A 17613-nucleotide genomic window follows, 5' to 3' on the forward strand; every position below is an offset into this window, starting at 1 on the left:
TGTCTGTCCTGGAGATTGCAAGAATCACCAATTTTTGTACCACGTATATGTCCATAATTCCTATACGTGCTTGGTAGTGACCCATATTTCCACTTAGGAGATCTTGCATGCTCCGGAACATGGAATCTCTGGTGTTCCATGTGCAGTGGTGTCTTCCCCCAGCACACCGACATGAACTATCCTGTATAGCACGCATAAGCCCTAAAACAGAAGTGAGGCAAACAGCAGTAAAATCTGGCATTTCAAACATGAATTAATGAATCACTGTAGAGCCCCATTTAATGAGGGCGTATAAACCATGAGTTACTGCTCAACTCCATTACATGCAGCTGCAGTGTAATGAAAGCCATTGTGGGGTTGGTCGTTAAGACTTGAGTCTTAATGGTTAGAAATGATGGTCTTGGTCTTTTTGTGTGTGTGTGTGTGTGTGTGTGTGTGTAATAGCCTCTTTATATTAAAGAGCCTTCTCAAAAAAATACGAGGTAAGAAAGAAACAAACAGCATTGAATGGCAAGTGACTTGCATTCAGCAAGTCTCCAGCAGACGTTGCTGTGCTCTCTTGCTGCCTGAGCAGCTCCTGAAGAGATATCAGACACAGCCACCTGGCAAACAGCCACACAGAGATATCTGCACTGCCCTTCTCCACCTATGGATGTTGGCAAAGGAAGCTGGGAGGTCATAATCAAAGGGCCAATCTTTGACCCCATGGTTGGTGTCTTAATTTACCCTAAGATCAGGAGGAAACTGGCGCCTAGAATCAAAGAGCTGCAGTTCACAAGGCGCCTTTCTTGCCTCTTTTTTCTGTGCTGTGCAGGAAAAAGGCACTAGATCTGCCTGGAAAACATGCATGACACCTTTGCAGAGAGTTTTAAATCTTGTAATGTAAAGAAATATTACTTTTTCTGTGCAAACATGCCTAAATCTTTCTCTCTCCAAACTTTCTGCAGGATGGCAAGGAGTGGATTGCTCTATTCCATGTTCAAGTGGAAGTTGGGGTTTTAACTGTAACCAGACGTGTTACTGCACAAATGGAGCAGCCTGCAGGCCAGCCGATGGCTTCTGTCTGTGCTCCCCTGGCTGGCAGGGGGACTACTGTGACCAGCCATGCCCTGTAAGTGTAACCAGGATGGTCTCACATCCCCTTTTAAACCATAGGCCACATAGCTCTGCTAATCACACAGGCTCAGTATCTCATTTTGTCTGTGGATATCTGTAGGAAATCATATATAAATGACAGATTGTGGTTTGAGCAATCGAGTCGATGTATTACCTTTTGCACTATATTTTATCAGAGCTATTGCAGCGTTATCTGCATTTTCTGGAGCATCATTTTTTAAAGTGATTCCTCATTTGGTTCTCTGTAGAAATTTTAGGCACTGAGTTGTTTCTATTTTCTCTGTATGTTAATTTAAAAAATGCGACTCAGCATTAAGAGGGACATGATAGATGATTTTGCACATTTTACAGCAAAAAAACTGATTACTGAGAGACTTTTTTTTATTTATATTTTTGGAAGGATGGAACATATGGTCTTAATTGCAGTGAACGTTGTGACTGTAACCACGCAGATGGGTGCGATCCCGTCACCGGTTACTGCTGCTGCCTTGCTGGCTGGACAGGTAAAATGAGCAACTCTATAAAACTTGGGAATATTTCTGTTTGTTTGTTTCTTTGTTTATTGCTAATGCATCAGTCATAGCGCTGAATTTCTGACTGCAAACTCTTAGGTAATAGGCTGAGACAAGCTCAGCTGAATTTACCCGCATTAAAATCACTCGTGATGGTGACAGAAATTGGCATTTATTAAATTTGTATTCAAATTAGTTGAAGATGGCTCCAAACCTGGAGCCAGATGTTAGCCTTCTGTAACGAGAATGCTCGGGAGGGATGCAGATTGTATGGAAATCCTGCAGTGTTTTTCTCCTTGAATGACCTTTTCCACAGGGGTTTCGGTGCCATAATGAATCCTGTGGCCGTTGTACGCGAGATGCAGATAGGTGCCGTCTGGATGCTGAGAGTCACTACAGCTGCTCCATTATACAAACCAGTTTGTCACAAACTGTTGTCTTTATGCCCTTTTCCCATGCTTCCTGTTGCACAGAATGGTAGCGATGGAGAGCGGATTAATGCTGGTTTGATAAAGAGTTCTCTTGATTACACAGAGGCAGAGAGAAATCTTGAGTGAAGTCTGAAAGTCCAGGTAGGAGAGCTCAGTATGAGCAGCCCTGCACTTGACTCCATCCTGATCTTTGCTAGCTTTTGACAGCTGACATAAACAGCAGAGGGGGACAAGTTATTGATCCAACCAATATTTCACACTTAGCTGCCTAAAATACGAGTTAATCTCCCCCTAGCTCTCTGGAGAGTCCCTAGAGGGAAATAAGCTTATATTCTTGCCTATATCTGCAGAGCCACCAGCAGCACTGCTAGTCAAAAATGCATTGGTATTAACAGCATTCATTTGGAAAATTCAATTGTTTTTCAAACAAACACAAGTTGGAAGAATGTATGGAGCAAGGCAGGCTCAGGCAGCCAGCAGCAGGAATGCTGTTACCTCACATCTTCAGTTATGCCTTAGACTAATTCATTTCCTCTATTTCTGATGGACAGATCATCACTCACTGTACAGCCCAGCTCTTAGAAGCATGAGGCAAAAGGAACGAAATTAAGCTTTTACTTTACAATGAAAAACATCCTTTTTGAATTAAATAAAATGCAAAAATATGAATTTCTTTTACGACAGAGTTACTTTTCAAAGATGGTGAGCATGCATCCCTGGAAAGGGCTTTCTGCCCACTACAAAATACGTCCTGTAAGCTCACTACAGCCCACCCCAGCTTGTGTTCTTCACTCATGAACTGCATTCACCATTCCTTGAGCCTCTTTGCCATCACATCCATCTGTCAGGCTTTAAAACTGTACTGTGCTTTATTTATAACCACCAGAAAAACAGTTGATAGGTTTTCCTGTAGTCACTGTGAGTTTCTTAGAGGGGCAAAAATGGTTTTGAAAAGTACAGAGAATTAATATATATTTATTTATTTAGTGTATGGGTTTATTGCACATCTTTATGTATGTAGCACTTCAGAGGAAAGTGCAGATACACTTTGCAGACTGAAGTTCTGGCTTTTTCTCAAGGCATTTGGAACATATACTCCACACTCACAGCACATGCATATCTGTAATTGTACTTCAAGTGCAGTTACAAATTACTCCAACTAAAGGTAAGAATGAGTTCTGTGACGTGCCCCTCTTTTGGTTTCTGTACTAGGTGAGGTGGCTGTGTATTAACTCGCTGGCCGCTTGCTGCAAATGAAACACTTTAACCTTCAGTGTGTCCCTGCAGTTCTGGAGCTCCCTTCTTTAGCATCACGTTTCTGTGAGGAAAATATTACATTAGCATTTGAGACCAGGTTGGAGCTGAGATGTTGACAGAACCATGGAAGGTGTGCACTGGAAATGCTGATAGACAGACAGAGCCTACATGTGTTTTGCCAATTCTGCATTCAATGTTTTTTCCACTTGGCTTAGCACGAGACACAAGGATAAATTCTGCTCATGCTACTTTGAAAGTATGTAATTTCAGAAACTCTTCAGCTAGATAATTATATTTTCATATGAAGGAGTGTGGCATTGGTAAAAGATTAATCTTATTTCTAGTTGTTGTGAACTGGCCCATGATGTGTTTTGCAGTATATTTTATAAATATGATGTGATAAATAATTCAGGCTTAAATTTGTGCTTTCGGAGTTTGGTACTAATTAGGCATGGCCTGAAAAAGATCAGAAAAGTTCAGCATCATGGAACATCTGAAGGTTTTCCTACCCACTCACACAGACAGAGAACTCACATGGCTTTCTGATCCTAATGGCCACAAAACTTCATCTGAAACAGCATATTCTGTATGTTCATCCCACATGTGGGACTCCCTGCCTTGATGTCGGTGTTCTGCGTGTAGATCAAGGAGAAGATTGAGCCCATTTTCTTTAAAGTAGTTTTCAAGATGTTACTGGTATAAGCCTTGGGAGACTGATAGATGGTTGGAGCATAGAGGAAGTCTGGAAAAAGAAGAAAAAAAAGGAATAAAAAGAGTAACATACAATATAAATTAATAGCAGTCTACCACCCTTGTCTGCTGTTATGACTGCCACTCATCCAGAGTCTATTATTCAGGGCATTGCTCTCCTACTCTTCTGTGTTTTAACAGCCCAGTAAAGCTAGTTTTGGGAGCAGAGAACACCTGGCAGAGTGCAAGATGATGAAGAGATTGCCATGTCCCATCCAGGATGTTACAAAGCTGTGCAGATCAGCTCAGCACCAAAATAAGCACACTGGCAGTAAGCTGCTTACACATGCATGTAGATTGGCCATTAAGTTCAGTGGGGAATTAATTGCACGTGCACAGCTGAAGGCAGAAATTAGACTCTGAGATGGATCAGGCCTGAAGCTGGTTGCACCGTGTCGGTATTGCTGAAAACCCCCAGCCAGGCACACAGGCACACTGTATCACAGAGAGCCTTGTAGACAGCATGGAAAGTGTAGCACCTGTACTAACAGCACCGAAACCACACACGGGAAGATGCTCTTGTGTGGTGCAGGTGAAGTGAAACTTGTTCAAGCATTGGCCAAATTCAGATCTGCAGCTGCTGGTACAGTGCAGAGCTGACTTTTACTACCCAGGAAGGGGATGTCAGATTCTGTAGCCTTGCAGTGAGGGAGATTTCCAGCTTTCACATGCTTAACATAGTGAATATAAATACTTCCCTTGAAATCAAAAGAAGATTTGTACGTGTCTATCACTAGGTTAAAGAGGAGAAGTGTAGCCCCCAGCAGGATCAAGTCTTGACTGATGAGAGTGATTGCTTTCTAAAGATTAATAAGGGTCTCTCCACTCCAGATCTGCCATGCATTTTAGATAGATACTCCTTTTGTGCTTGCAGCTGTGTGTATGTGTGCACACATACCTTAAAGCTACCAGTCATTTTCAGGAGAGGTGCTATTTTGTGTACATTCAGGTTAAAATGAAGATGCTTGAAAACGGAGTGCTTCAGTGCTAATTGCATTTGGTTAATTAGAGATCTCACACACTCTGAATCCTCAGAAAGGGTGGAAGTGCAGGAAAGCTGCATGGCAGAGCATTTCCTGGGAGTCCTTTGAAGCAAACAGGTAGCAGGGAGGCAGGCGTGAGTCTGGTCTCACTGCTTTCCAGAGTGCTCAGTAGCAGCAGTAGGGTCATAAATCTCAACCAGGCTCCTCTTGCTTAAACAGCTAGTGGCTGGCAGTGGCTTGATCATAGGATCATAGAATCACAGCATGATTGGGTTGGAAGAGACCCCTCACCCCCCAGCTCAGGCTGCCCAGGGCCCATCCATGGCCTCAGGCACCACAGGGATGGGACACCCACAGCTCTGGGCAGCAGTGCCAGCACCTGACCACCTCTGAGTGAAGACTTTCCCATGACATCTGATTTGATCCTTACCACAAATGGCATTCTGATGGATTCCAAAACCATTTCACACCGTGTAGCTTTGTGCTGGTTCACGCAGTACCACCTCCCACGTCTCAATCCATCAGACGTTACAGAAGGGAAAGCCTCAGGCCTGGCTAATGCTCACAGCAAGCTCATTTCTTCCCTGAAACAAGTCGATGTGCTTCAAGTTAATTGTGGCAGCGTGTGTTTTGTTAACCTTTGAGATATTAGAATGGGATTAAGTCAGAAGCAGTCTGCGGGGGGATATGTTCTGCTTCCGTAAATGTTGGGGTCACTTAAAAACCTGTTTATCTCAATTCCTTTAATCTGTGATGCTGTCTTATCTGAGCCTGGGTTGTGTCTTTCCTGTTTCGTATCGCTGTCTGGTTTCTGTGGAGAGCTGTCATCCTGATGCTATCTCAGTTATCCCACTGAACTGCTGAGCTGATGCTTTTCTGATCACCCAACACCTAAGTTTGTTCAGGAGGGGTCAGCATTGCCAGAATGCGTGGGGAAATGTGGCGATGGTGTAGATGTGGGACGGAAGGTAAAGGAGTGTGCATCCCACTGTAAATTATAAAGGAACTCCTCATCGGTTTCCCTTAATTAATCTGGATGGTGTGAAAATTAAATATGGTGGCAGAGGAAGATCCATCGCATTACCATGTCAGTATTTTCCCCTTCAGGCTTCGCTCTCGTCTCCTAAGAGCAGCTGCAGCATACACAAAAGGGGAATATATCTTTCACTGTCCTTTACATCTTCAATAACCTCCATACTTTGCCAACAACATAAACCCTAATTGTCTGTTATCGTGTCCAGGAGCACTGCACAGTGGCTGTGGTAAGCTCAGGTTGTAGGGATTTGCACCTACGATTGTATGAGGGGACTTATGGGGTCAGGAGCGTCAGCTGGTCACAGATAAGGGGAGCTCTGAGGAATGAGCCTCTGCATTTGCAGGCTGCAAGTGACATCTGCGCTGTCACTCAAACACAGAAACATGTTTCTTCCCTCCTGTGGACACATTAATTCAGTAAAACTGATAAGGCTTTACTCAAGGGAAGGCCTTTTTGAATTTTAAAGGAACAGTGACCACTTTGACGGTGAGCTCTAAAGTATTTTTAACTTCACTTTTTCTGAGTTCTCTGCATGAAGGTGATCTTTCAAGACCAAAAAAAAAAAAACCTTCTATGTAGTTTCCCATAAAATACATTTTGTTTATATTAATTTGACTTTTCCAGCAGTATTTAGTGTACAGTTTTAAAGCCGGATCCTGTCCCCAGCTGAACTAGTTTGAAACCAAAATAATTCCGTTGCCATTAATAGATCTCCAAGCACACACTCCTATAATTGGTAGCTGAGTTTTCTGCACGCCTTTAAAACCAGAGAAAATTGAGGACCGATTTTGATGTACCTACGGGTTCACAGCAGAGCAGATCTGCAGTGTGTTCCAATCCGTAATGCTGGGGGTTGGCTCTGTCGTGCTTTTCAGTCGTGCTCTCTCACGCTCCCTTGGTTTGTAATACCAAGCCTAAAATACCAGAATGGAGCAATAGTAATTTCCTATTAAACATGCATTTTCTAGATGTCTAATCCCATTATCTAAACCATATTTTGCACTTATCACTTTTGGCAGTCTTATCCCAGATTTTTAAATTAATAATTTATTTCTGTGATTATTCTGTATCCTTACATTAGCTTTAAACAGGCAGAAAAAGCTAGAAATGTTAAGAGTCAGTCTAAAATGATGCAGTTTAGTCTCTCTTCTGGCAGCTTAGTCTCTCCTCTGGCCTCAGCTTTGAAAAGTGAAAATCTTTTCCATATGAAAAGGTGTGCTTACTCTCTGGGTTCGACAAGTGTCCTTTAGCCTATGAATGTAACATAAGCTTATTAGAAATTAGCTTTAATTTTTCATTGACTTAATTTCAAGTGAGTTGATAAGATTTTAATGTCAGGCTGTGCTTAAAAATTCTCTCTTTGACAGGAACCTTTAAGTATGGCTCCTGCTGATAGAGGGCTAATTTTCAAAAATATGAATTATGAAGTTCTATCAAAGACATCATTGATGCCCTGACATAAATTATGTCAGCGCCTTCCTTGGCAGGCATCTAGGAGGCTCCAGATTCTCATCTAAGGGGGGTTTGGTTGTGTTTGTCCTGCGCCAGTTTTAGTGCATATTTCACCTTCCATGAAATCAGTTGGATTTTTGCCACTCATTCAGTGGGAGTTGGATCAGACCCTTACACTATAATTAGAACCTGCAGCAGGCCTACTGCTAAACATAAGCATGCATGCAAATGATAAGCGGCATTAGTCTTAGAAATACAGAAGAGATGCAAGTTCATTTAGCTTTGTGTTTATTTTTGGTTTTATTTTCACTTCTGAAAGGACAGCTTTTAAATTTATACGAGAAGATAGAGCTTGGGTGGCATCCGGGGTTGAACTAATTTAACAGGTTCTGAAAAATGAAGTTTGATGCTGGAGATATTCGGCTGTTTTCCATGCTAATATGGAGGCATTCTATATATAAGCTTGGCTGTGTGTACAATGCATTCACCTATAAATAAATGTGGGCGAGAAGCAGAGAAAAAATTATTTGCGAGTATTTCAGCAGACTAAATAGTGGATGCTGGCATGCAGTCTGCGAAGGAAGAAAAAGGAGAGATCATTCAATAAACAGCCAAGAAGCTGAAATGCTGTGTACAGATGCTCCCGGTGAAAAGTGTTTGCAGTGATAAAAGTGAATCTCTTCCTTCTCCTACACAAGGGCAAAAAAGTGGACTTTCATGCAATGATGTTAAGCACAGAAGCCTTGCACACGTCCAGTTGTACAACAGCTCTTGCTAAACTGTGTTCCCACCTCCTGGCCTGGGGATTGAACCTTTACAAGGCAGGAAATACATTTTCTTCCCACTTCCAGATTGCTCCCTCCTGATCGCCTGCTCTTGGCCTGCTTGCATCTTCCCAGGTTCCTGCTCCTCCCTGGCCTGACATCATGGCCAGAGTTTGAGAAGCAAGAATTAGGAAGGACGTGTGCTAGAGGTGAAGGCAGCCAGGGTGGGGGTTGCCTCCTGTCAGTGCTTTTCCTCCAATATCCTTTCTGTTCCTGGCAGCTCTTCTTCCTGCAGCAGTGCACCCAGGAGAGTATCTTGTAGCAAAGGGAACTGGATGATCCTTAATTTTAGCAAACATTTTGACTTACTCCATTTCTTATGAGGTAGGTTCTTGCCTCAAAAGCTTTTATTGCATAAATTCCCTGAGTTAGGTGATTCATATCTGGAGTTTTCTCTAGATAATTAAAAACAGGGGTAGGATTAGTGCTCCACAGAGGTGCATTAGACTGCAAGTATATTACTTTCAGAAAAACACTTACATTAATGGGTGCATAAATCGCCTATGCAATGATGAGAAAAGAGACAATTCAGAATATTTCACCGGCTGCAGGGAAGGGCTTATTCTTCATTATTTAGGGCCAGATTGTGGAGCTTTCTTTTAGACTGATGGGTGTCTCACATAGGAGCTGCCCCATTGAAGCCCACCGGTGAGCAATGCTTAGCATGGCTGAAAGGCTTCCACAGCACAGGCCTGGAAGAACTTCTACAGTTAGAAGAGTATTTTGGAAACAGCACAGAAGTTTGTAGATAATGCGGCTGCTGTTACTGCTGTTGAATAGTTTTGCTATAAAAAACAAAAATAGCTTATTTGCTGACTGGATGAGCAGCCATCAATTCTTAATGTTTCCATTTAATTTTATGGGAGATCCCTTTATGATTTCTTCTATCTGCTGCCCTCCCCAAACCGATTTTCTAGTTCTTCGTCATCCTTAAAAGCTGAGTTATCAAGAATTGTGCTGCGAGGTTTGCCTCAGGTAGGAATAAACATTATAATGCAAAAGATGATAGAAGAGCATCAAGGATTCTTTACGAGCTCGTGTTCGGATGCTATCATAACACCTCCTTAACAACTGATCCAGAGCTAATAAGACAGCTTTATTCTCATGTTCTTATCGAATTTTCTTTTACCTTTTATAGACTGAAGCAGCAAAGTATTCACTTAGGAAAGCATGCTGATCTAATCTCAAACACAATGCTGATTTAAGTAGAATTTATAGATGAAACATAAACGTAACAGCAGTAAGTACTGTGGGAAGAGAAGAGAATGAGGTTAAACAGAAGGTAAACATATAAATACAGAAATCACTATCAGAAATAAATGTACAAATTAGGAGACCAAAGCAAGACTTCCAGGGGACCTCAGTGTGGCACAGCCACCAAAGGATGTCTGCAGAAGGGACAGACCTTTCTGATGGACAGAGGAGGGACTGCATGAAGGAGCAGCCCATTCTGGAGATCCCAGTCAGGATACATTCCCATACCCCTTTCAGTGCCATCAGGTGCTTGCTGCCCTGCTTCCAGCCTCATTAAAATAGCCTTGCCATCATTATCACCTCTCTAATTGCCAAGCTATTTTCTGTTATTGAAGCAGTGTTGCTGCAGTTGAGGTTGTGCCCCTAATTGCTGTGTTGACCACCAGTAAGTTCAGCATTCCCAATCAAAGCCAGTGTGATAAACCAAACTTCAGGCCTCACAGCACTGCCAAAATCCAGTGCCTGTTTGTGCATAAAATCCACTCTTTCCAGAGCTATTCAAATGCCAGAGATAAGAGATTATTATGACTTCATGTCATGTTGAAAGACAGGTGGAGGAGAGCACAATGTTTGTGTTGGATTCAAATGTCTGCTGAGATCATTCCTGTCATGCTAATTGATGCTGCATCTGTCTTTAGATTGCGATTACTGGGGAGAGGAAAAAAAAAAAAAAAAGAGCAGAAGATCTTATTCAGAGAAGTAATTACAGTTGTACACTGGTAGATAGAAAGTACATGGGGGGATGGGACCAACATTCTGTAATTTACCACGTTCCTCCATCCCTGAAAAACACTGTGATGCTGGGCAGTGCAGCAGTCCTGCTGCAGGAACTGCTGCCATGGGAATTGCTGTGGTCAAACGTGGGGCACAGGTTCTCATTTATTCCTTCCAATTTTGTTCTTCTATTGTGTTTGGAGCATTAGTTTCCAACTATCCAGAGACAAGGCAGACAAACAATAGCAGGCTTTATTAAGAGCCAGGGAGGTAATCCCCAAGCTTGAGAGCAATTGCACGCGTAAGCTGGAGGGGGAAGAAAGGGAATTCTGCTCTGTCTGCCTTTCCAAAAATTCACCTTCTGAAGTCCTTCAGTGTGATATAGTTACAGGCAGTACTAAATCTGCATTACTTTGACAAACTTTCATTGAAGCCATTGAGGATTATTAATGGAAGCAGTATACTAAGTCTCTCTACAGCAGATGCCGTATATCCCAGTGGTTTGGCTGTGGGCTTTTTTTTTTTCCTTTTTCTTGTTCTCACTTTTCTTTGTGGTGGTTGTGTGGATGCTAGCTTTGATGCTTTCATAGGTATGTTTTAATACAGAGAGCCAGTCAGGATGCCATCTTCCTCTTTGCATTTCAGGTGGAATATTCAGAGAATTTTATTTTCAGAGTGGTAAGGCATTGGAACAGGGAAAGTGGTGGAGTCACTGTCCCTTGGAGTTGTCCAAGAGCCATGGAGATGTGACACTGAGGGACATGGTGGGTGGGCATGGTGGGGATGGGCTGGGGTTGGACTTGGGGATCTCTTCTCCAACCTCATTGATTCTGTGATCACCGCACAAGCCACCTGTGGTGCCCATCCCTGCACCAAAGATATTCCCAATCCGAGGCAGCGGTGGTTTGGCCACTGCTGGCCAATTTATTTGGTAATAAATTATCCTGAAATAGCTTTAGGCACAGACAGTGTGGAACTGCTCTCCCATGTGGTTATTCCTTAACAGAGTGCAGTTGTGATTGCTGTGGTGGGTGAAGGTTGTGTTTTTCACAGCATACACAAGAGCAATTCAGGCACTTAGTACAATTTTCTTGCCCATTGTGTGCAAAGTTAGAAGGTGTGGGCAGGTGGGAGTAAATTCTGTGAATAGAGCAGTTGAAAGGATAGACCTGGAAATCCTGCTTGAGAGTGTCTGCAGCACCCCAAGTCCACCCTGGGATGGGGGGATCGTGGCTGCTGTTTCCAGGCTGGATTCAAAGCCTCAGCGGATCCAGCTCTTGCCTTGGCTCTGGCTTACTGCATGGTGCCCATTGCCCCCATGTAGGGTGAATAACTATGATTTTTATGTAAGTTAAGTGATTTTCACTTACATTTCACTCCCAGAACATTGTTTAAGAAGGTCTTGGAAGCATAATTTCATGCTAGTGTCTGCAATTGTGAACCACAGCCTCAGGCGGTGAGAGAATTTCTTGGTATCTAGGCAATAGAGTTTATGTATAGAACTGCTTCTTGCAGCTTTGGGGGCTTATTCTTCTGCTAGTTGTCTTTCTAATCTCTACATCATGCTTTTGAAACAAGGAATTTGTTCGTAAGTTAGGAATCTGCATATGTGACGTGAGATAAAGACGAGATGTGTCAACTTCAGCATTTTTTATATTTCTGGAAATTGAAAACTAATTGCTTATCAGAAATGTTCATCAGCAAGTTCCCAAGCAAAGGTGAAAGTTTTATGTTCAGAAAGCTTGCTGCTTCGCTGCCTCCGATTGTTCAGTAGTTAGGGAGGAACAGACTCCTCCTTCATCTGCTGCCAAGTCTGAGAATTGTAAAATTAAGGGGCTTTTTTTTAGCACAGCTCCGTAAGACACGCATGTCCAGATGCAGTTTTAACTTCTCATTTACATTTGCAATTCAATGCGTGTAGGAGCCTCCAAAAATGAAGTCTTCCATGAGAATTAACTTGGAGTAATATAAAGTAATAAAATTGATTGCGGCCCCTTCTCGGTTGTCTTCTGAAAATTATTAAACAAATACAATCTGTAATGGGTATCAGCATCTTCTAGAAGGTTTCCTTTCCCCTCCCTTTACATTTTGTTACAACAATCAGCTCCACAATGACTCATTGCCTTCGTTAGGAGCGGGAAGACATCCCTCATTATCCATTACTGAAGGAAGGACTTTGCTGCTGCAAGGGACAGCCACGGCATCCTAATTCAGCTACCTTACCAGAGAAAGGAGTCAATGTCATTCTTCCCCAAACTTTGCTGAAAGAGACAGGAAATAATGCTGCTTAATTGTCTCCATTTATAAATAGCTCATTCACAATAAGAGAGCTGCGTTCTTAATACTGCAGTCAGGAGGAAAAGAGGCACATTTTCCCACTTTGTGTCTGAATTTCGTTTCTGGGAGCTTGCGATCAGCCTTTAGAAGCTGTGAATGATCATACAAAGATGCACAAGTATGAAATGCATTTATTTACTTACAATTTACTGTATTAATTTTTAATTACAGAGCACTGCAGATGTATTACGTATTACACAGCATTTACTGTTCACATAATGCAGGGATTTCCTAGGGAGTAGGGAGGGCTGTGCTAAAGCTGCTGGTTTTCTTGGTTTTACTAATACAGATGTTCTTCCTCTCTTTTTGCTCTCCTTTTTCTCAGTTATCTTTTCTTAAATATTAAGTGATTGAGCTTGTATTATGTTTTTATTGTCTTTTAATGTGGTTTTTATTAAGCTTTATAACACAGACCATGCTTTTTTATAAATAAAACTATGACCACGTATTACTAGAAACCCCATTTCCAACTGTATTTTTGCTAGACTTGGTTAGATTTTCTAGGAAGGGACATCATAATTGTGTGATTAATCTTCAGAAAGGGGAAATTTTGGCTCTGCAGTATTTCTTACTGTATTAACTTCAGAGATTTATAAAACCAACTTGAAACTGCACTGTAAGTGTGTTTATAATGACTTTCAGCTGATTTAATAATCCTCAAAGTTTGGTGACCATACAGATCGCAGCTTCACAAACGCAGTCCATTACCTGTAGCATCCAGATGAAGTTATCAGAGGTGTAGGAAATGACTTGGGATTGTGTTTCTCCTTAGCCATGCACTAATCCAGCCTCTGGCTGGGGCTCTCAGGGTCCTTGCCTGCATTTATCCCATTATGCAGCGGGGACATGTGCATGGATGATAAAGAACATCTTCGTGTTGCAAGTCGAGCCAGGGCATGTGTATGCCATCAAATCTTGGTGGAGCAGTTGTAAAGCACCCGGTGTGCTAATGTTGTTAGGAAAATTTTCAAGCCAGTCTGTGATTCATTTTTTCTGTCGTTATCAGTAACTCAGTGTGCTGCTGCTAACGCCACTCCCTGCAGCTGCACTGCTTAATGTCTCTTTTAGCTCACGATCCTCCAAAATTTTTTCTATCCAAGGAAGCCCTTGATGATGCAGATAGCGCTGCTAATTGCAGGTTTGGTGATGCCTTATCCCGGAGGAGTAGGAGTCTCTTGAGCAAGTGGCAGTGCGCTGGATCAAATCCTGAGCTTACATCCATGTGACAAGCCACGGCGTAGGGCTGTTTTTAAAAGTCACCAGTTTAAACAAAAACCAGCTGAAACGACGCCAAGAGCCTTATGTTAAGCTTTCTGGCTGTTTGCTTCCTTCAGTGTTTCCAAGCTTTGCTTTTCATAATGATAAATATCAAACAACAACCCTGGGAGTCACTGGGAGCTAGATTGGCAGGTCTCAGCCTCCATTTAACATGCAGATGATCAGTCTATGGCACATATGGCCGCTTGCTAGATCAGAGCTCGGTTCATTAACACAGAACTCAGGGAGCTCTGGGTAGATGTGGAGTAAGTGCATAATAACCCTGAGCACTGTGCCGTGAGCCAGGAAGTGAGCAATGTGCAGCACAGAACTGAATTTGCACATGTTCAAGAAACCAAATACTAGACGTTTTTTTTTTTCTTTTTTCTTTTTTTTTTCAGAACCTCAAATTTTTCTTCCCAGTCTTCCAGTTCACAACAGTTAAGTAATCAGATTTCAATCAACTGCATATTTCCAGGCCAATTATTTGAGATTCTTTGTGACTTTAAAGCAGTTCCTGACCTTCATCTCTCAGACGACATGCAGAGCTTCCTTAAACGATGCTAAGGATTGCACAGGAGCTCACTGACACCTACAGAACTCACCTCTTTGGCATTTTCTTACTTCTCACTTTATGAAGCAGATAAAAGAATAGCGATTTCTTTTTCCAGACTCGCTTGTTTGCTCTGTGATGTACTGCGAGGTGTCAATCCACCCAAACGTTTCCTTGAGCAGAGCAAGCTGTGTGAAACCTAATGAGTGCCGTTGTGTTCTTCAGGCATCCACTGTGACAATATGTGCACCCAGGGCCGCTGGGGACCGAACTGCTCCATCTCCTGTAGCTGTGAGAATGGTGGATCCTGCTCTCCGGAGGACGGCACCTGTGACTGTGCACCTGGCTACAGAGGACCCCTGTGCCAAAGAAGTAAGATTTCCCGTGGATGTGCTGACAGAAGCAAAGCAGATAGAATGTTATCTATGGCACCAGACAAAGCCATGGGTTTCTGAGTGGCGTGAGCTGATGGCTTAGCCCAAAAATGCTTTTTGGCCAAGAAGACAAGGCTCTGCTGGGTAGAGTGTTGCCTTCTGTTTCTTCTGGCCTTCCACAGTACTAAGAGGACACGTGTGGCCTAAGAGTATCACAGAACTGTAGAACTGTAGAATCATTGAGGTTGGAAAAGACCGGTAAGATCAGCCAGTACAGCCCATCACCCCCATCACCATACCCACTAAGCCATGTCCTTCAAAAAGGAGCGACAACTTCGCATGACAAACTTGGCAAGACGTGGGTAGAATCAAGCTTCTATAGATATGCACTAGAAGCTGTAGGATACCTGCTAAGCAGAGTCAGCTACAGCCCATCACATAATGACAAGTAGATGAGTGTTGGCTATCAAAATAACAAGGCGACGTTTTCTTGCATGCCAGAAAAAGAAACACGGCAGCCAGAAATATCTCTCGTCTGATGCTCTGCTGCTACATATTAAAATGTGTCAAGGAGATAAAAATCCTCTCATTTACTTTACCTGGAAAGCTGTATTTGCCCCTGAGGGACCCGTGTTCACTGATCCAAACTGATGCAACCTTCTTCCTATGTAAACAAGAAATGGGTCTCTCTCCCTTTTTCCATCAGTCCTTGTTCTTCCCGTAAGATATGCTCCATGCCCACTTCATATATCCCTCCTGATTTCACTGGTTACACTTGACACTAGCACACACTCATCTCTAAAAATAATTTGTAGCTGACAGTTTTTATTTAAAGCCATTATAACAATGACCTCTAGCACTGCTGTAGTTAATAGCCTATAAGCATTTCCATTATAAACCCCAATTTCCAGGTGCTTCAGCACGTCTATATAACTGTAAAACCTCTCTCTAAGGCTGAAATGTGGTGCTCAGAGCTTCTGGGAACTGGGGAAGAAATTGTTTTACAAATTTGAAACCCTAAGAGTGCAAAACGTCCAGAAGTTAATAGTTTCTGGCCTTTCTGAGATGAAAAAAAAGCCTGCTTAGTTTTATCAGCTCATGGCACACAGGCTACAAGAGGCAAACCACGTCCCCAGCTTGAAACTCCCATAATCAGGCTGCTCTCTGAAGACATTTGCTGAAAAACTAATGGGCAGAAATTCTCCATCCCTCGGGGGTGACAGCAGAGGGCTTCTCTGGATGCTTGTGCTCTCTGTATTGCTGAAATGCCCCTCTGTAGATGCACAGCCAGGGAGTTCAGCTAGCTTTTCTGCAGGATTCGAGTTCAAGACTACCTGCATCTCAGCTAAGTTTGCTTTCAGAATCATTCCCATTTCCCTCTTGGAAAGTGATTTAGAAGCAGAATTTAGTACATGGCAGCACTGTAGACAATACCCCTCCGGGTAGTTCTGTCTGTGCAATCAGCATTGCAGGAGACACCGGGATGCTTTATCGGTCTTAGGCCTGCAGAAATGTCTCCAGGAATGATCCAGGTTGTTTTATAGCAAGTGCATCATCAACAAACCTGTCAGCTGAGTTCCAGCTGGGAATGTGCAGCGGTGTAAGAACCTGACACCTGCTGTGAGCATACGGACCGAGAGGGAAATTCTCATTTGGTGAAAAAATAGAGTGGACGTGATACAGTAACCACTGAGACAGAGCTCCGTGATGGAGAATCGTGGGAGTGAAAAACACATGAAGTCACTTGTACTGCTAATGAAACTCCATGGAGGCTTTTGTTCTTATCTGTAGCAGTGAACGTTTGGACAGTGGAGGGCCTTTTCAGTCTGCATGTGCTTACATGGAACAGTGCGTGTTTGTAAGAGACATTGGGCTCCAGTCTTGCTGCTGTCTTATGGACAGCTTCTACAGTAATTTCAATCCAAGTTCTAAGCACATAGTTCTTGACAAGTTTGCTCAGCTAACCAGTGTGATTACTGATGCAAATTAGGCACTCTTGTATGCTGTTCCCATAATTACCATTTTAGATTCTGTTCATCACTGACAGATGCTCCTGCAATGGCATGTATAAACTGAATGTCCTACACAAGCACAGGTCTTGCACCTAATCTGTTTAGAAATGAGCAATCAGCTTTTCATGTAGTTACTTAGAAGAAAGAATATTGAGATTTTCCCAATACTCCTTTGACTTCTTAGCTTAATTTCCTAAGGAAATGGTAAGGTGGATTTCTATGCTTTGTGTATGTGTGAATGTTTCTCTTCCTGCCTATGTTAAAAGCTTTGGAAGATGTTTCCAGGTATTAACCATGTCTACCAATGGGATACGGGGCATCAGATATGTCTTACATTGCCATGTGTTGTGAACATCCTTAGCTGGAGATGGCCAGGGAGACTCAACATGAGATAATCCAACAGGCTTCCTATTTTATGCTGTTCATGGAACTTTGTGTTTTTAGAAATGAAGAAATGTTATTCACTTGAGATCAAGACAGAGAGAATTCTAAAGCTCTCAGCAGTGAGAAACCTTCTGAAAACCTGAGACAGCCTGTTTTGTTTTATCTTCAGTTTGTCCCCCTGGCTTCTATGGACACCACTGCAGCCAGCCATGCCCTCAGTGCGTGCACAGCAGTGGTCCCTGTCACCACGTGTCCGGGCACTGCGACTGCTTGCCAGGATTCTTCGGCGCGCTCTGCAACCAAGGTATGGAGCCTGGGACCCCCACACCCCCACCTTTCCTAAGTCTCTGTGTCTGTGACTCTGTAG

The 17613-nt window shown here is 42.8% G+C and overlaps 1 protein-coding gene across 2 annotated transcripts in view; it reads left to right on the forward strand.

The window, feature by feature from the left end:
- MEGF11 (multiple EGF like domains 11) overlaps positions 1–17613 on the forward strand; it is a gene marked incomplete at both ends in the record, with an annotated part of 187512 nt that overhangs the window by 139029 nt on the left and 30870 nt on the right. For both annotated transcript variants that reach the window (XM_079540713.1, XM_079540714.1), the window contains 4 exons: positions 948–1111; positions 1517–1619; positions 14702–14848; positions 17416–17550. In XM_079540713.1, coding sequence (XP_079396839.1) covers positions 948–1111; positions 1517–1619; positions 14702–14848; positions 17416–17550 — 549 coding nt within the window. The remainder of the gene's footprint in view (positions 1–947; positions 1112–1516; positions 1620–14701; positions 14849–17415; positions 17551–17613) is intronic.

Source organism: Tetrao urogallus, assembly GCF_951394365.1.
Source record: "Tetrao urogallus genome assembly, chromosome: 11".
Lineage (NCBI taxonomy): Eukaryota > Metazoa > Chordata > Aves > Galliformes > Phasianidae > Tetrao > Tetrao urogallus.